The sequence below is a fragment of the Chelonia mydas genome, chromosome 9 (assembly GCF_015237465.2).
Source record: "Chelonia mydas isolate rCheMyd1 chromosome 9, rCheMyd1.pri.v2, whole genome shotgun sequence".
Classification (NCBI taxonomy): Eukaryota; Metazoa; Chordata; order Testudines; family Cheloniidae; genus Chelonia; species Chelonia mydas.
In genome coordinates this window covers 11,275,079-11,294,913 of record NC_057855.1, presented here as the reverse complement: position 1 = coordinate 11,294,913, position 19,835 = coordinate 11,275,079, and the positions used below count along the sequence as shown (strand labels likewise).

General features: G+C 43.3%; 1 protein-coding gene across 1 annotated transcript in view; it reads left to right on the top strand.

Moving 5' to 3' along the window:
* USP13 (ubiquitin specific peptidase 13) overlaps positions 1 to 19,835 on the top strand; it is an 80,438-nt gene that overhangs the window by 13,634 nt on the left and 46,969 nt on the right. The window contains exons 2-4 of the mRNA XM_037909418.2: positions 3,421 to 3,546; positions 8,784 to 8,844; positions 17,193 to 17,314. Of these exons, the coding sequence (XP_037765346.1) occupies positions 3,421 to 3,546; positions 8,784 to 8,844; positions 17,193 to 17,314 (309 nt within the window). The remainder of the gene's footprint in view (positions 1 to 3,420; positions 3,547 to 8,783; positions 8,845 to 17,192; positions 17,315 to 19,835) is intronic.

Here is a 19,835-nt window from a genome sequence, read left to right as displayed (position 1 = left end):
AAAGTAAAAGAAAACACTGTCTTCAGATGCTCCATCCCAGAGTTTACACTGATCCCAGTGCATGTTGGGACAGGACTTTGGTTGTTTAGTTCAGGCTGAGAGGATACTACAGTAGCGGGCATGATCAATAAAACTCCTCTTTATGCACCTCACTACTGAACCTTCATGGTTTTGTTTGTAGAGAGCTCCTAGTCCCTGGGAACAGTATATTGTTCTTGTTTGCAGACAGATAGTGTGCTTGAGTCTCTAGCACCTTTCACCAAAACAAAAATGCACTCACATTAAAAAAAAATCAGTGAAAAAGATTTTACACCATAGCCACTTAGAAATCTAAGATGAATGTTGCCTACCTCCAGGACATATGGTATTCCCTATAAGTGAAATTCACCAGCACAAGGCCTAGGCCCTCAGAATAGGGCTTGAATGGGCATTAAGTGGAGCAAGGCCCTGGCTGTCTGCACAGGGGTGAATTTCATATATCCAAGAGCTCTAGTCCTTACCACTAACACTGCTTTACCATGACTGTGTTAGACTTTTGAACACAGTGTCTTCTTCTGTTCAGGTTGTGTGAGAGAACAGCCTGCCTGCTTTTTCTAGGAGAAATAACTCTCCTGTTAGTAACCACCAGCTAACTTACGCAGCTTCCACATTTAGCATATGTCCTGAAAATGTCAAATAGTTGCCATAGCCTTCTTAGCAAAAGAGCTGAGTGCTCTCATGGAGTCGCTCCGGGGAAAAAAGAGAACGAAGTGTCTCAGAGAAAGCAGAATTGTAAACAAAGTTCCCGAAACACCTATTCATTGACAATGGGATATATTTTTATTTAGGCTGAGCATCCACAGGCTTCTTTTAACTGGGATGCAGCCTAAGTTTTTGTGAGAATGCTTTAGCTGTGGAGATAATAAAGGATGTAAAAGAAAAAGGACAAGGAATGACTGCATATGTGAGGTGGCTTCCATGTTTCGCATACTAAAGATCCTACCCCTGCTCCACCCCTGCCCTGCCTCTTCCCCACCTCTTCCCCCAAGTGCGCCCCATCCCCGATCCTCCCTCTCCATTCCGGAGCTTGAACCCTGCAAACCAGCTGTTTGTGGCGCTCTGGAAGCGCTGGGAGTGAGGGGGAAGAGTTGGTAAGTGCATGGCCACCGGCGCTTGAGAGGCGAGGGGGGCAGAGGAGGGGAACTTGGCATTGGTGGGTGCTCCACACCCACTAAATTTTCCCTGTGAGTGCTCTCGCCCCAGAGCACCCACCCACGGAGTCCGCACCTATGACCGAGACAGCAGGTAAGAGCGGGTCGGCTCTTGCACACCCAGCGCGCTCTGCAGTCGTCTGCCTAGGCGGAAGGCAGGGGCCATATTCACAGAGCCGAATGCACCAGCATAGGGGCACCAGTCTCGAGGCAGTATAGGGGCACCAGTATTCACAGAGCCGAATGCGCTGGTGTAAGGGTACCAGTTGTGCCGGCATAGGGGCACCAGTTTAATAATACTGCATAGGGCCCCATAAATCCTAAGTTTCAGAGTAGCAGCCGTGTTAGTCTGTAGTCACAAAAAGAAAAGGAGTACTAGTGGCACCTTAGAGACTAACCAATTTATAAATTTATAAATCCTAAGGAAGGCCATCGAGGCTGGAGTTTCTAATGCTTTAATAAACTTTATGGTAGAAATAGATTTCTCTTATCCCCATTTATTGCCAGTTATTTAGTGCCTGATACAGCAGATCTGGTATCAGGCACTAAATAACACAGGCAGGTTTAGCACCATCAGCCCTTCAGAGTGTTCTTCCAGCACCTCAGGTGACTTTGGATAAAACAATAACTCCAAATTTGGGAGCGTACATTTAGTCCTGTTTCCTGTCTATAGTTTTGATGTCTGGGTTTTTCACATACAAGAGATACAAGAACATACCTATCCCTGTAACAATTTATGATCAAGAATTAAGTGCATGTTCCTTATGTGTAACATTTTGAAGCCATTGGTGACTCTTGTTGCTTGATACACTAGCAGTATCTAAGCTAGCTATGGGTGACTTCAGCTAGTGGTGTTTCCAGAGATCAGAAGTGAGATGTTTTGCCATCCTGCAGTTCAGAATGCAAGCAAGATCAAAGTGCTTTTAAAAGACCGCCCTTTGTTGTGCACCACCTACATGGAACAATAGACTACTAGAAAGGGCTTAAAAAATGTGTCTGACGCCTACTAACCAGGTGACCAGACCTGTTAGCAGCACAGTTTGAATGATTTGGGACGGAGCTGGTGGCAGTGGGATTCTGGGGCAATTCCCTGGTCAGTGAGCCATCCTCAACACCCAGCTACTGGGAAAGGGAAAGGTGCTGGGACTCCTACTGGGTTGCTTTACCTGGACCTCCCTTGGGGTTTAGTCTTTCTAAACAATTTCAAGAGGGTGTAACTCATGATTCTTCTCTGCTATACTTGCTTTAAGTTTCCTTACTTTATGATTAGGGCCAGTGCCTGTGCCTGCCTCTGTTCATAGATGTCTCAAACAGAAGCAGAGCAAAACTGAGATGATTCTTACCAATTTCACTTTGCCCAGTGGGTTCTAGACAGGTTCTGCTTGTGAAGCAGACCAGAATCTTGTTAGTGACTCTTTTACAGCTTGGGAAAGCAATGAGCAAGAGAAGAAGCACTGAAGTGGTCAGCCAGTTTTCACCCTTAGGAGGACAGCTCTACACCAGTTCCCATTCAGAACGTTATCTTTGTAGCCATAGGGCTAGACATGTTATTATTTAAAATGAAAGCTTAGATTCTGCTGGTATTGATGGCTTAGTAGCCTCCCCCATCCCCCAAAGGGCTCACATTCTCCAAGGGATACCTTCCTCTTGCAAAGGATGAATAGTTAAATGGATTTTTCAAGGCCTGCTACTAGACATCAGGTCTTGACACACTTAGGCTATGTCTACACTACCACTTACGTTGGTATAACTTACACCGCTTAGGGGTGTGAATAAGCCATCCCCCCCGAGCAACAAAAGTTACACCAACCTAACTGTTGGTGTGGACAGCGCTATATCGGCCGGAGAACTTCTCCCGCTGAGGTGGCTGCTGCTGCTTGTTTGGGGTGGAGTAATTAAGTCAATGGGAGAGCTCTCTCCTGTCAGCTTAGAGTGGCTCCATTAGAGAGCTTACAGCTGCACCGGTGCAGCTGCACCGCTGTAAACTCCTTAGTGGTGCAGTCACTGTGGTCCAATCAGCTGCTAGTATACATTGTCACATGGTGTGGAAGATTCTTAAAAGGAAGACAATTCTCTTTGCTCTATAACCTAATATGTAAGCGTGTGATGTGCTAATGTGATAAGGGGAAGGTGCAAAAGGTTGCGGTTCCTAACTGTCTCTGCTTGCTGGTGTCTTTCTGTCCCATTCAGTTCCTTCTGTATAGTAACTGTTTTCTATTATTCCTTTCAGGATTCAGAAGGAGGTCTCTATGTGTGCATGAACACGTTTCTGGGATTTGGAAGGGAACATGTTGAAAGGCACTATCGAAAAACAGGACAGAGTGTATATATGCATCTGAAACGACATGTGATAGAGGTGAGATTTCTAGCTTCCAGACCAGCTATTCAGATGGTTCTTATACCTCATATGCAAGTTCAGATAAAGTATCTGGGAGATGGGCCAAACCTGAAATATCAAATCTGACTCCCTTTGAAATTTGGGCTGGGTAGTGGTCAGATTTAGATCCTTGGGTTCAAACTCAACTGTGCAATTTTTATTCAAACCACCAGGGGCCAGATTTTTAAAGGTATTTAGTTACCTAAAGATGCATATTGGTGCATATGGTGATTTCCCATCATCCCCCCTCCCCCCCCAAAGGAAAAAAAAAAAGCACCTAGGTGTCTAATTCCCATTGATTTTACTGGGCACCTATGCTCATCTTTAGGTGCCTAAGTAGCTTTACAAATCTGGACCAAGAGGCCTGTACACTGGTTCTGGTTCAGATATATTTGGAATCTTCTGAGAACGAGGGTTTTCATGAGATTTTGGCTCAAACTGGCAGAAATTTACTCAGAAGAGTGAACCTTAGTCCTCATTTGCACTGTAATCCAAAATCTAGCCTGAAATGGACCCTAGATCCAAACACTGCTTCCCAGATCAATCTTTTATAATACAGACAAGCTTCCTATTAGTTATACGTCCCTACTGTTACTGGGTTTACTATTGATATAAAATGTTAAGGCCAACTATGTTTGTGTGCGCACATGCATATATTTGTTTGGTGTTTGTATTCTCATACAATGGGCTGTTAATGAACTCTGACCCAAACAGAGTAGAAGGTGTGGTTTGGTTTGATGTGCCACTCAGTTTACTTTCCAATGTAGCTTTGAATCCTTGGGTGAATTACTGGGACTGAGATAGTTACTTAGGGTGGGACAAAGAGTGCTTCCTGTTGTTCTACAGCAGTGGTCTCTTTGGATGATAAAGGATCTCCCTTGAACTTCGAAAAGGATCCTGTCCATTCTTACTTTATCAGAAGAGTGGTGGCTGCAAGTTCGGGTGAGTCGGTGTATGCTAAAAATTAGGGAAATCCTCTTGCAGAAGATTCCATGTCCCTGGGCAGTTGGGAAATAGCTACATTTCCATCACACTGTTACTGTAAACTTGTGGTAGACCGGGCAGGTTCTAGCAAATGTTCTTTTGGTGAGTGGATTTAGTGCTTGTGAAAGGTAATTGCACTGACTAGAGCCAGGTGGGCAGAAGTCCTATTCAGGCTTACACATGAGTATCACCCCAAGCCTCCAATGTCCTTGTTTTTCTTACAGACGTATTGGAACATAAGCTTTCATGGGTGACTACCCACTTTGTCGGATGCATGCTTATGCTCCGATACGTCTGTTAGTCTATAAGGTGCCACAGGGCACTCTGCCGCTTTTACAGATCCAGACTAACACGGCTACCCCTCTGATACTTGTTATTCTTGTCGTGAGAGAGTCTGCTAGTCTTGCCAAAGTATGTGGGAGGTTTCAGTATAAAGCCAAATTGGGGTTAAAATGGGATCTCCAAAATCCCTTTGCCTGTTGTGTTGACAAGGATTTGAACCAAGATCTCTAGAGATGGAAAGCAAGTACGCTGATGTTCACCTCAGTGTCAAAGTAAACATAAGCGGCTAGATCACTACAAAGACACTCTTCGGCTACTGAGGAATCTTGGGGCTTCTTTGTGGGTTGCATCTTGGTGGGACATTGGGAGAACTCACCTGCCAGGTTCAGCAAGATTGGGGCAGTACTTGGCGAGTGGATGATACAGTGGTAATTGATTAGGCAGTACTCTTCTGTCCATCTAGAGCCTGTTATGTAATGTTAATGGCTGCAGCGTTCCACCCCACAGGTGGCTGAATATCCATAACTTCCAGAGTTTGTAACCCACATTGGGATTTTTCTGAATGAGAGGGGACCTATAAACTCACAATTCGATAATATTACTATTTCTCTGAGAAACAAGGGATGTCTAGCACAATGCCCCTATGTTAATTGTGTGTGTGTATATGTACATGTGTTTAGATACAGTGGGGCAAAAATGAAAACTACTTCTCTGCTTCACTTTTGCTGGACAACATCATAAATTCATACATGTCTTCATGTTACCGTACTAGATGTTCGGCCTTAGGACATTAACATTAATTAAATGAGTTAATTGGAACTATAAAAATATAATTGAATGGGTCTATGATCCACACAAGTTTGCAAATGTGTTGTCTCGAAGTCTGAAATGACCCCACATTTTGTCTACGTTCAGGAAAACCAATGTCCATGTTTCCTGATGAGTGCTTGTACCCTGGTGCAGATGGACAGGCGTTTGTGTGTTGCTCCTGGAAAGAGTAGTTCAGGTCATTCAGGTACCCAGAGATATCAGCAAGGTTGGCTAAGCCTCCCACCCATACTGGATGATTGAAGGCATCATTAAGGAGAAACTTGCGATCCTTTGTGAGGACCTGTACTTCTCTACTCTTAAAACAGCTTGTTGGGATATTGCTACCTTGTGGGAGCCACTTCCCTCTCGTGGAATTGCTAGTGATGGGCCCCATGTCGTAGCAAAACAATGCCAAATGTTGAGAACCCGTTAGACTGCCTCTAATGAAGTTCACCGTCTTGACAGCTTCATGAAGGACCCAGCACAGGTTCTCGGATGCTTACTAAGCACTAGGGCTGTATGAGACAGAGAAGCCATGCGGCACTGTGTGCAGTGACATTGGATGGATGTGACCAGGTTGCTATTCCTGTCTCTCATTGCCTTGGTATCATCCCTGCAGAATGCGGAAGTCTTCGTCACTTCCTGAAGTGTCTGGGATGAGTATGTGTGTCCTGGCACAGCTTTACAGAAGAGCCAGGGGCAGGTCCTCCACTTGTGTAAATTGTCGTAGTTCCATTGGTTTCAGTGGAGCTATGGCAGCTTATCATAGTGAAGGATCTGTTCCCAGGTCATCTTTCATAGAATCAATGGGAAACGTATGTCGCTGGCACTGCAAGCTGTGCAGCACCCCTATGGTAGCAGCATCGGTTGACTCACCACATTGAATTTTTGCATAGTTATTTTTTTTCTGAGCTTTAAAAACCAGTTACTCTTCTGCAGCCTCAATGGCTGTGTTGCCAGTACTGTGCACAGCAGAGATATAGCACAGGCAGTGTTCAGTGGGATGCTCTCTCCGCCTTAGACCCCGTGACTTTTGAAACCATTGCGCTGCATTGGGAAGGGTAACACGTGGCAGGTGCTCAGATACTAGATAGCGATGGGCCCTCTTGCGAGAACATAGATAACATGGAGGTTCATTACACAGATCTGCGATTCATAGAGCTGCCAAATAAGGTTCCTGACACTTAGTACAAGTAACATGGGGAGACCGACATAGCACTGCTATTACTACTTCACCCTGACTCTGCCTTTTGTTGGAGGATCTTAAAATGCTTTACAAATATGAATTAATGCTTGTAACAGCCTGTGAGGGAGGAAAGTTATCACCTCCGGCTTACAGATTGGCAAAGCAAGGCCCAAACTCCCTGGGCCTGCTTCTTCAGAAGTGCTGAGCGTCCACCACTTCAGTTGAAGCCAGTGGGAGTGGCAGGTGTTTGGCACCTCTGAAAATCAGGCTGAGATATTTAAAGGTAGGGAGCCAAAAATGGAGGCACCCAAAGTGAGTGGTCAACTCTCGAAAATGTTGGTCTTAATGTCTTGCTCCAGGTCTCACATGGAGTGGTGGGAGTTCAATCCCAGCTTTCCAGTGTGGTGGTTGAACCACTGAGATAATTTGGGGTGTGTGGGGTGAGGGGAGGAGGCAACCATCTGTTCTGTATGTTGCTGCTTATTGTAGTAGATCTGGGATTTTTTTTAAGAGTGAGAAAATATGTTTCTTTTCTGGTTGTCACTTACATTGCATTGAGAAAATGAGCTAGTTTTTAATACTAGTGGCCATTCCCCTTGCCTACAGGGTGAATAAATAAAAAATCAGTATGATAAATCTGAACGGTAGGTTTTGTTGTTTTGATAAGTGTAGCCGAGAAACATTAGTTGGTGTCTGTTCTTTCTGATAATGGAAAACTTTTCTATGGGGTGTGAAAGCTTGTTGATGATTCTAGCCAATCTCTTTGGCCGAAGCTTTATTTACATGGCAGAAAGAATCACCCAAAATATGTGAACTCTTCGCCTCCTTGTCAGCAGAGACAAACACATGAACTCTTCCTAGGTTGACAGATTCTGGGCCTGTCTCTTTCCACCTGTTGTATCCTAATTTTACTATTTAAAAAAAATAATAAAAAAGCAACAAACTTAAAGTAGCATGACATTATGTTACATGCTGTAAAAGATACGCTGCTGGCACAATAGCCACAAAAAACTAATCACTAAAGACGTTTTAACAGTGCATGGTTCTGAATAGCTTAGAAAGAGTTGTGCTTGCATTTGCTTTTATGCTCATGGTGCTGCCGGTGTTCTTCCCATTGCTTTGTAAAGCACTTTGAATTGGCAAAAGCACTACCTGAAATTGAAATTAGCTCTATCGCTGGAATACCTGTCACACAGCTGTGCTCTGCTCTGCTCTGCTCATAGGTTTTTGCCATCTTAAAACTAAACCAGGCTGCCTAGATAGGTTTTCTGCATAGCACCTAACGCTTACAGACCACTGTGGTCACTTTCATTCACTTCAGTGGGAGCAGGCTCAGGCCCTCATTGAGGAGGCATTTATTTTAGATTATTTACTTTAGATAACAGTCTGTTATAACACCCAAGAAGGCCCTGGTGGCCCACCTGGTTTGGTAATGGGAGGCAGAGTCTTTCTTCTCTGGGTCATCATGTCCAGTCTGCGTCCAGTCATTAAGCACTGTTGACATCTGATGGTGTGGGAGTAGGTGTGAAATTACGTGATGGTCCCGTCCAGTTCTTAGGGTATGTGTGTGTGTCATTACCAGTGCTATCACAATCGGTCTGCTGGCAGAGGGGAGTAATTGGACATATAGAATAAACTACTCTGACTTCCAAAGGTGGTCCCACTGGATCAGGGTCGAGTCCCATTGGCGAGGGATATGAAGGAAGCGTATGCTTCTGCTGCCCCTGCTGTAGGTGTTCTATGGTTAAATAGAGGACTTTGTTGTTCAGGGATGTCAGTCTGGCACCTTTTACCAGTACTAAATTTGTACCTGTGCATCCCTCCCCCGAAAACATGCCGAACGCACACTGACCCCTCTACCTGTCAGGGGAAGCTCCGGCATGAGGCTATTGTTTGCTTATTTCAGGTTCACAGGTTAGATTTTTAACTGTATATTTTCTTTTTTTCTTTCCAGAAGGTACCAGGCGCATCTGGTGGAGCTTTACCAAAAAGGAGGAATGCAGTGCTATTTTTAGGTATTGTAGATAGCTGCTCTCACACAGTCCTTGTGTCTAACCCCAGTGCATGTGCATTTGGGTACACCTGCCACTCCAGCATGTCTGCCTTATTTTGTTTTGTTTTTAAAACTGTTCAAAGTAGAAAGATTACAAATTTGTAAGTGTCTTCCTTTTAAAAAAAATTATTAATGATCATCCCAAAACAGCCTCACAAATATTCTCAAACTGCTTAGGGTTTGTTAGACACCTGTCTGTCTACTTACATGTGTGCCATCACAATAATATATTGCTTTTATAAAATGTGAATTTGGACTAACTGCTTATATAGGGCCAGTCTGGGGATCCCCGATTCCTGCTTGTGAGCAGTTGCTCTCAGGAGTAGTCCCATTAACTTCTGTGGAACTATTTGTAACTGCTTATGAGTGTGGGTAAGGGGTCCCCATTCTGGTCCAAAGTAAATGTAACTGTACATGTATACTGAACGTCTTTTAATAACGCTTACACAATTCTATCTGCTTGACATGTCTCCCCGATGTACGCAAAGCAAGGAAGTGAGGGAAAGCAAGGGAAACCCCCAATGAGTTTCCTTCATCTGCCTCTAATCATCTTTCTATCAAACCCTAATTTTCCTAGATATCAGTTGATTTATGCATCAGCCAAGAAATCTTAGGACCCCATAAACTCCTTCATTGGGACCCTACAGTACCAGCTCCACTCTACCCACTTCTGGGGCTTTTTGGGTGCATTTTCTGTGTATTTTTTTTCCTTTTCATGCCTTTCATGGGGTGGAGAGAGAATAGAAGCCATAGTCACTACTGAAAGTAGCTAAGTAATTCTTCCTGAGGTGAAGGGGTTAAATGTTTTCATAGCAAAAGCCAGCTTTCTGATAGTGGAAGGGGGAACAATAGCTTGGCATCCCACTGGAGTTGCTTTGGTCTGTGGAATGTGTTGCTGAGAGGATTGTGATGGATTCAGTCATTTTAATGGCAGGAGTAAGTTCTGAAAAAGGCGCCTGGAGAAAAGAAAAGAAAGGGGAAGTTAGTGAGAGGAGAGTAAACAAGTGAAGTTCTCTTCTCTCCTCCCCCCCCCCCCCCCCCAAGAGAAAGGGGCTGTTAATGAGGAGTTGGCAGGCACTGGTTTAAATGCCAGTTGCTAGCATTTCATATTCAGAATAATTTTCAATTATCACTAAACGATTACAGAGTGGCTGCATAAGCTTCCGAAAGAAAGCAGACTGCCAAGCAGGGCTGCCTTGCAGTGTTAGTAATGCAAATGTGAATGAGATGCACACAAAAAAGGCTCATAGAAACACAGAACCAAATTTTGTTATTGCTAATTTACTGCATATGCATTTTATATGGCTTAGAGAGGGTCAGTGATGCACCATTGCTCCTCTGCCGTTTGTTGCTAGAAGAGGGGTTTGTTTCTGCTCTTTAAATTGTGCCCTTGCATCTGACTATTCTGCTCCTATGCTGTTAGAGCTGTTCCAGAGGTTCCAACAGCCTTGGTTCCAATTAATCCTTGAAGGCAGGGGAGTTATACCAGTGATGAATTTGGTCCATTGACTTGTCACTGTTTACCCCAGGACCTTATGGATCTGAGACATCTGTGGAGATTCTGCTCTCCTCTGGGCGGTGTGCTCCTTCATAGTCCTCTGCACAGCTGTTGCTGCTTGGGGATGAACTGAAATTCTCTTGACACTGTCTCATTTTAATCCTTTAAGTGGTGTTTTTACAGCAGTGGTTAGCACCTGTATAGCCCTTTGTAAAGTGCTTTGAGATCTATGGATGTAAAGGTGAGTAAATAAATATGATTATCCCCATTCACAAATGGGAGAACTAAAGCACTGAGGGGTTAAGTGAATTGCATGAGGTTGCACAAGGAGTCAGTAGCAGAGATGGTAAGAGAACCCAGATCTCCTGACTCCACGTCTGGTCCCCTAGCCACTAGGCCCATGCTGCCTCTAGATGCTTTCTCGTAGCTGGTGTTGAGTTGCCAGGTGTTCCATCTTAACAGAACTTTAAGTACTGCTTTTGCTTGCTCATTCCATGATAGAGGCTGACACCAAACTGGCAGTGATTACCTAGCCAGTCTGGGCTCACACAGGTAGTGGGGCTGCAATAGATGATCAAGTGACCTTCTGAGATAGGTTTTGGGTGTCTTGATCTGAGTGATTCCTAGCAGCCCCAGTGAAGCCGGCTTTCTGTACAGTCAGGCTAGTTTGGGCACCTGTTACTCTGCTAGTTATAATCCTCTTTGATATACGGCTATTAAGGCTATTAAACCCCTTCCAGTCTCCTCTATTAGAAACACATCTTTAAAATTCTCATAGAATGGCTTCCAGAACTGCTGCTATCATGAGAATAGAATGGAAATGAAGAAATCTGAAAAAAGTGTAGGATCAAACCATTGAGATTCTCCTTCCCGAAACACTGAAAAGAGCCAGGGTAGAGGGTGTGCTGCCAATTGTCTGAGTTAGAAACAAAAATTAGCCTAAGAAGGGAATAGAGAATCTTTTATTTGTGAGTTTGCAAAAATGTCCTTATGTGAACTTTGTGTGTGAACGTCTCAAACTTTCCCTGATGACATCTGGTTAATTGCTTCGGTGAACTCATTTGGAGCCAACATGGCTAGTCTTCCAGACCATAAGCACCTTGCAGGCAAAATGTGCTTGAGCCCTGTTTTCAGTAAGGATATCTTTAACTTGTCTATTTATTTTGCAATGTTACCACCTTCTTAAAAGGGTTCAGTCATCTAGCTTGTGGCTTAATATTTAGATTTTGTGTTCATGTAAGTGTGCTTGTACAAAATACAGACACTATTCTATGAATAGAAATGGTGATTTGAGGATTTAAACATTCCCCTGTAGCTTAGTGAACCTAAATACAATAGAGGTGTGCCAGCACATGAGAGCCAGAAGCGAAATGGGCTAAGAAGTGAGTGAAATTGTCACCTTCGAGTTTCATTACCCAAACTTAAGTGAAATTCAGAAAGGTGGACAGACAGCATATATAGTGAAAAGAAAATAAGAGTTTACAAATATTGCAGTTTTAATAATTTGTTGTTTTAGATAGAGCCATAGGAAGTAGGAGCCCTGACTACAAAACATATTAACAACCATACTTACATAAAATCAGTATAACTAACCCTAACATTATTAGGAATACAACTAGGATTTTAATTTTGTTAGCTTAGTTTTCTTTGCCTACTTAACTTGTAATTTTGAAGAAAATCCATAGTACAGTGGGAGTGGAAATAATGATTATATTAACCGCTATGGTGTTAAACTGAGGTAAATACCCCATAGTAAAAAATAGAACTTAATGCTTTACATCTTCAAAGCACTGTGCAAATATTATCCAGTTTATAGTTAGTGATTTAGTGGATCCTAGTGAGAAGCATTGTAAAGTCTCAGTTGTGCTGCAGTTTGGTTTCCTTTCACCAAACAGGATGAAATGGCTGTAGAGTATATTTATTATTTATCTGTTTCTTTTATAGCTTTGCTAGTGAGCTTGGTGCTTTACAGACATGTCTGAAGACGAATCCTTGTTCCAAATGGCTCGCTTATCTGAATAGACAGATGCTGCATTCATGATAATTTGGGGGCAGCTGGAAGGAATGATTTGAAGTTCAAGGGCTTGAGCCTCTGCCATTCAAGGCAATGGGATCTGGATTGAGCCCTAAATAAGACTTGATTTTCAAGACCCCTTTGTAGAGCCTCAATATCGGTTGCAAACTCATTGATCTGTGTTATGAGGGAGCTCTCTGTCTCACACACAGGCATCACCACGCACACGGTGGACATCCTGTTTGGGGGTCCTGCCTGGGATCTAATTATGCCACTATTATTAGTGCGTTCAGTTGGTAACTCATCTAAATCTAATCTGGGCATGTCCAGTCAAGTGTTTCTCCCTTCTTTTCCCTCTAGTGGCTTAGTTTATGGCACTCTCTGCCACCAACAGCCCACTCAGCTGCTGTTTTCAGTCAGCCAGCAGCAGTGCACTTCTCGCTATCACTAGAGTGATGCTTATGAGCTGGGCCAGATGATAGCTGAGTAAATTTACCCTGCTGACTGCTTGCCCAAAATAACAATCCCAGCCTGGCCTCCACTTAGAGCATTGGTTATTTTGCCTTCCCTTTCGTCCTCTCCCTCAGCACGCTCTTTGTGACCCGTGGGTGCTCTGTTTTGATGACCACAATGTTTAATTGTGCCTATGACAGCCTCATAAAGCTCCTGGTCCCTTAGAAGGGAAATACATTGCCCTGTGTGGGTTCAGCATCAATGTAGCAGCCTTTCAGAATTGCTGTACACCAGTTGTCTGGTGCCTGTGTGAGACCTCAGAGCTAAAGTAAACCCATTACTACACAGGGATTCCTGGGCTCATGGAATTCAGGCATCTTGAAGTGCTGCCTTCACCTGGGAAGGGATTGTGTGGGAAAGTGGCTTCCCAGCATTCCTTGCTACTCAAGTTACATTGATTTCTAAATAAAATTTGCTCGATTTACAAGTAAAAATAGATTTTTCCCCTAATTGCTGGCTAGGCAAATCTAACCTAAGTTTTGAAATTCAAGTGGGTTCTTCCCTGCTCACACATAATCCCCAGTAACAATTGTGGAAGGCAAATTCTGCCTGCAGTTACTCCAGGGTAGCCCTGTTCTCTCATAATAGAACATAGTTAATAGCTCTGTTGATCAGATACGAACTCACCGTCTCTCAGCTTTTTTGGCTCTGCAGGGTTATTGGAAATAAAAAGGAAGGAGAATTTATTTTTATCACTGAACTAAATATCTCTGAACATGCACAGGCCAGGGTTTTCCAAAGTGGCTAGTATTTTGAGATGCTCAAGTGACCCCTTTTAGAAAGGCCCGGCTTAAAGTGCTGAGAACTCACCCTCTGAAAATCAGGTCCCTTTAAGGTGTTAGGCACCCAGAATGGCTAGTCAGTTTTGCAAATCTTGGCCACATGGAGCAGAAGTGTTGAGTGAGATGGTGCTGATTTTGCATAGTCCCTTTTCAAAAAACCACGAATTAAATATTCATTCTTTCGCTAGCACTGATGGAACAGTGTATGTCTTTTTTTGTCATGCTGCCTTGAAGTCAGTATGTCAGGCTTCTGAGGCGATTGTACGGAGAGAACGTAATTTCCTGGTCTTGTAGCAATCTGAATGGCATGAAGCCTTAAAAGATAAATTAAACTTCCCCTTTTCCCCTTCTTCACTGTAGCTAAAATGGTGGGATACTCTTAAGTGCGTCATTACCCTCATCGTCAAGGGATTGATTGCTAATGGGATACGGAATCTTTCATCTCTAGGTCACCGGTTCAAATCCAGGTCAGGTCAATGTTATTGGGCTTGGTCAAAATGAGCTGCTAGGAGTGGTGGTGTCAGTCTGGTTCTTACACCCAGAAGAGCCATGCCATTGCTATTTGTATATAGCAGATCATTAATGCTAGACCAGCTGATCATCCTTAATGTCTGTAAAGTGAAGAAATAAAAAGTATCAAAGGTCTTTACAGATGTCTAAAGGTATTGGCAATGGTCAGAGTAAGCCAGTGGCTCTCAACCTTTCCAGACTACTGTATCCCTTTCAGGAGTCTGATTTGTCTTGCGTATCCCAAGTTTCACCTCACTTAAAAACTATTTGCTTACAAAATCAGACAAAAATACAGAAATATCACAGTACACTCTTACTTAAAAATTTGCTGACTTTCTCATTTTTATCACATAATTATAAATCAATTGGAATATAACTATTGTACTACATTTCAGTATATAAAGCAGTATAAACAAGTCATTGTATGAAATTTTAATTTGTACTGACTTCGCTAGTGCTTTTTGTGTAGCCTGTTGTAAAACTAGGCAAATATCTAGATGAGTTGATGTACCCCCTGCAAGAACACTGTGTACCCCCAGGAGTACCTGTACCTCTGGTTGAGAACCACTGGAGTAAGCCATCCTCCAGTGCCCTCTGGTGGCTGATTGAAATGCATCGTTACAGGCTCCAAATGGGATGACTTACCTTCTCCACACCTATGTTGATATATGCTGGATATTTTAGCTGCTTTCGGGAACTGGAGCATAACATTTCTGGAGTTACCTAGAGACACTGTGTGTTTAAACTGTTTAGCCTTATGGATGGTGGCCACTTGTCAGTGTCTTGGGCGTTATTGAACTTCAGCATGGTTTGGTGTCACACACCTCCGTGGCTTGAGGTTGTTCGGTTTGATTTCTCTTTAAGAACAGATAAGTTATTTTTCGGTGCATTCTGAAAAAGTTTAGCATTGTGTTTGGATCCATAGAATTCCCTCAGAATCAAGGGTTGAAATGGGAAATGTTAAAGAATCGCTGGTTGTAGTGGAGTTATTGGGTGATCCATATTAGACTGCTGTGAAAATGATTTTTAAGGAAAAGGATTGTTGAGAGAATTGGCTAGCCAGGGAGTTGGTAATGGGTTAGTCTCTCCTCTAGATCATCTGTTTTAATCTAGCCCAGATTGTTAGTGATTAAAGGTTGCTACTTTCTGTTGGCTGTCTTTTCAGCCTATGTGCAGTGGGTTGGTGGGGTTGGGCCAGTTGTTATTAGACAAGTGGTCACATTATTAAAACCCCAGTTGGCACTAACTGATCCTGGTTTGGCAGCCTCAGCAGAGAGCCAAGGACTCAATGGAGCCTGGATTATTGTTGTCCCTAGAGGTGATCCCTCCAGGTCCGATTGAGGTGTATTAGTGTGAGAGTTTGGGAGAAGCTCCTAGTCATTCTGTTTATTCTGTGACTGTTCTGTGGATAAGTAGAGGGTGTAATTTAACCTATGCACCTTTCGTCTTCACCTTACCCGAGATTTCATACATTCCACATGTGCAGTGGTTGGTGCCAGGGTTGTTTAACATTTAAGTAGATTAGTAAAAATTATGTATGTACCTTGAGAACAAATGAGGGCCAACCTGAGTCAGCTATCCACCACCTCAGGCCAGATGTTCTCTTCTCCATGTGACAGTATCTGATCTGTAGAAACCTGATGTCTAGATGGATTCTGCTTCCATCATGTTGATGGGAAAATGTCCATTGACTTCCATGAGAACTGCAACACTGTCATGTTTTTACTTGTCACTCTCCTTACGCTACTCCTTTTTGTGGCTTCATCTTATAAAATCTGCATAGCATAAAGGAAGGGAAATGAAAGATGATAAAAGCACCCAAATCTCATGTAAAATCATGCTTGTTAACCCAGTTAATCTTGGGCATTTAGTTTCCTATAATAATAATACTTGGGACTTTTCGGCTGTGGATCTCAGTGTATCATCTTCCGTATTCATATGTGTCAAAGAAGGCACCAGGAGAGCAGGCAAATGGTCACTGCAACACCCATCAGCTTCTTTTATTCTACGTTCATCCGTTATTGGTTAGGAAGGGAAGTTACTTCACCGTACCCAAATTGCTCGGTATCGTTAAGTTGGCCACCCACTGATGGGCAGATCACAGCCAACATTTCCCCAAGAGGCCCTCTGCTTTTGTGCACTTCCATTTTGGGGCATGTGGCATAATGTGAGGCATGTGGGTCTTGATTTTCAGAGCTTCTGAGCAACCACAGCCCCAGGGGCAGAGAATGGGAGGTGCGGGAGTGTTCATGTTCTCAACACCTCTGAAAATCTGGGGGGCTCAAGTCGGGGCCCCCAAAAATGAGGCATCAAAATTAAAAACTACTTTTGAAAATGTTGGCCTCCGCTTCTCTGTACTTCACCGTCCTCATTTGTTCGTTATACTTCGTGGGAAATGATGTGAGACTTTGATTATTCTTGTCTACAGGGAAAAGTGTTTTTGCTAAAATCTAAGGTGTGAATTTAAATTATATAGCTATACAGGTATAAACCCCAGTGTACACGTTTTTATTACAGTACGCGTGCCTTTTTTGGTTTAGTTCATGTTGCATGGGAAGGGGTTTAAGCTAAATCAAAGAAAGCCACTCTATATTGGAATAAGTGTGTCCACATGGAGGGTCACATTGGTATGACTATATTAATATAATGGGTAAAACTTTCCAATAGAGACAAAGCCTCAGTGTTTGTAAAGTGCTTCGAGACCTAGATGAAAGATGCTACCAGAATGCATTATGTTCTTGTTCTTAATGAGTAACCCAAAAGAATACCAGGATCTTATCTACTTCCCAAAGTGCAATGTCTGTAACAACACAACGATGGCTGCTGTACTCAGTGGCCAGCACAGCTGAGATTGTGAATGAGTATTAACTCAGGATGGATACTTTGTTCCTCAGCTTTTCCCCCCAGATAAATTGTCAGATTTCAGTCTAAATATTTTTTTAGTTTCCTTAACAGTTTATCATCTCCTTACGTTCTCTCTCTCTCTTTTGCAGATCTAGAAACAAATGGCGATTTAAACAATGATGATTTTGAGTATGAAGATGAAGCCAAACTCGTTATATTTCCAGATCACTATGAAATTCCATTACCAAATATAGAGGAGTTGCCAGCACTGGTCAGTGAGTGTGTGCTACTGGTGGCAGAGTAGGAATTGACTCCAAGTTCATTTTTTATGGATACAGGGGTTTGTTTGCTCATGTGTATGTTGGTTATTTTTACTATCAGGGTCTCGCACATCCCCTGCATGGGGAAATTAGGCAAAGGGGAGGCATTTGAAAAAATGTGACTTACTCCATCTGTCTCTTGCTTCTGTTTTACCGTCTTCCTCTTGCTGGTTCACTCCACTTATTCTGTCTTGTTCTATGGCCAATGGTTTATCTCTTAGAATCATAGTAATGTACGACTGAGGCAGGACTAAGTATTTATTTAGACCAGTGATTCCCAAACTTTAACAACCTGTGAACCCCTTTCATGAAAATATCAAGTCTCGCGAACCCCCTCCTAAAAATGAATATTTCCAGGGATTTTGTCCTTTACCTGAGTATAAATTATAAAAGCAGTGATCTTGGAAATTTAAAATTTGTTTTTATGCTATGCTTAATTACACACTATTTGTTATTATTTATTATTTATCGTTACAGTATTTTTATTACATTATGAAAACGGCAACACTCTTCCAAGATCTCACTTTCATAGCTTGTATCACTTTGAATAAGCCCGTTATAAGACAAGGCTCCTATGTTTCATCAAGGAATATCAGATGTGAAACAGAATGAAGGTATTTAAGAAGCTAACTCAAAGAGTTCCTCCTACACAAGCATTCAGGTCTTGAGCAGTCCAGGCAAACAATGCACTTACAACAAAGCTTAAACTTGTTCTTCATAATAATTTTTAAAACAATACTAGCTGCCTATTCAATTTTAAAAACAGCAAAAAATATCCACCTCCCTTTCCATTTCTTATAAGGAGTCTTGAAGTTGAAATCTCCTCAGTGTGATAGATATGCTTGCTTTGATCTGCTTAGCTCTTGGAAGTCCAGGGGCTCCGGGCTGCTGGCCCTGTGCTGCCCAGGGTCCCTAGGGACAGCTCTGTCCGCCATTAGAGAATTTTTTCTGAGAACCCCCAGGGGTTCACGAATCCCAGTTTGGGAACCACTGATCTAGACTGTCCCTGACAGGTGTTTGTCTAACCTGTTCTTAAAAGTCTCCAATGATGGGGATTCCACAACCTTCCTAGGTAATTTATTCCAGTGCTTAACCACCCTGACAGTTAGAAAGTTTTTCCTAACATCTAACCTAATTTTCCCTTGCTGCAGTTTAAGCCCATTACACTTGTCCTGTCCTCAGTAATTAAGGATCACAATTTATCACCCTCCTCTTTATAACAACGTTTTATGTACTTGAAGACTGTTATCATGTCTTCATGCTTTGCCTTGATTATCTGGTTTTGACCCCTCTCTTCCTTCCTGGGCCACTTATATAGCCCTCATCACTGTAGTATCTCAGAACATCACAATTAATATATTTATCCTCTTATCACCCCTATATGGTAGGGAAGTGCCCCATTTTACAGATCGGGACCTGAGGCACCGAGAGACTAACATAGTAACTTGCCCACAGTCACACAGGAAGTTATGGCAGAGCAAGGAATTGAACTCAGGTCTCCTGTGTCTCAGGCTAGCGCCTTAATTAGCAGGCCATTCTTCTCCTTTTGCTCCCCTACCCTTTCTCTCTATTGTATTCTCTACCTCTTTCCCTGTATGTCCTGTCTCTCCTTTCTTCTCCCCCCATAGCTGTTCTACTGGAGGGATTTCAGTGGGGAGAGGACAGTGGCCTTATGGATCACCTCTGGGTGGTGGAAGAAAGAGTAAAGACTGTGCTGGGAGAAGTAGACCCATGGTGTGTGGAGACTAGCTCTTTGACAGTGTTGAGGAGGTTAGAGAGGGGTGAAGCAAAAGAGGCCAGGGCAGTTAAGAACAGATGGCAGAGTTATGCAGGGTCTTGCACGCAAGAGCGAGAATCTTGAACTTTGAGATGGAGAAGGGGAGCCGGTGGAGGGATTCAGAGGGGTGAGGTTAGATGGTGATGGGCAAGGAAGAGGATCTTAACAGCTGTCTTGTTGGACTGGAGAGGGGCAAAAACCCGGGGAGGCAAAAATGTTGAAAAGGAGTGTATGGGACAGTCCAAAGCAGCAGAGAGGATGAAGCTGGTGATGAGACCCTGAGATCTGGCCAGGATGCGATTGCTAGAGACTTCAGAGAGTGCAGGTTGAGTGGTATGGAAAGCGGAGGCAGCAGGATGAAGCTGGAGGAGCAACAGAGTCTACATGTGTAGATAAACATTCAGTGAAGTTGGAGGAGATGGGGGCTGAGGTGGTAGTTGGGGAGGTCAGGGGTCTGATTGCTGAGGCAGGGGGACAGAAGGCCTGCTGGTATTGAGAGAGGAAGTGGGAGGTGAGTGTGTGGGTCAGTGAAGGCAGGTGGTGGTTGGGTTGCTGAAGCAAACTGAGGGATTAGAACATGCTACAGAACTTGGCACCAGTGATGGGGAGAAGGTGGAGGGTGTTTAGGGAGGGAGGAGGGAGATTCTGGCCATCCCAAGTGGAGAGAAAAGAGAGTTTAAGGAAGCTGCAAACAG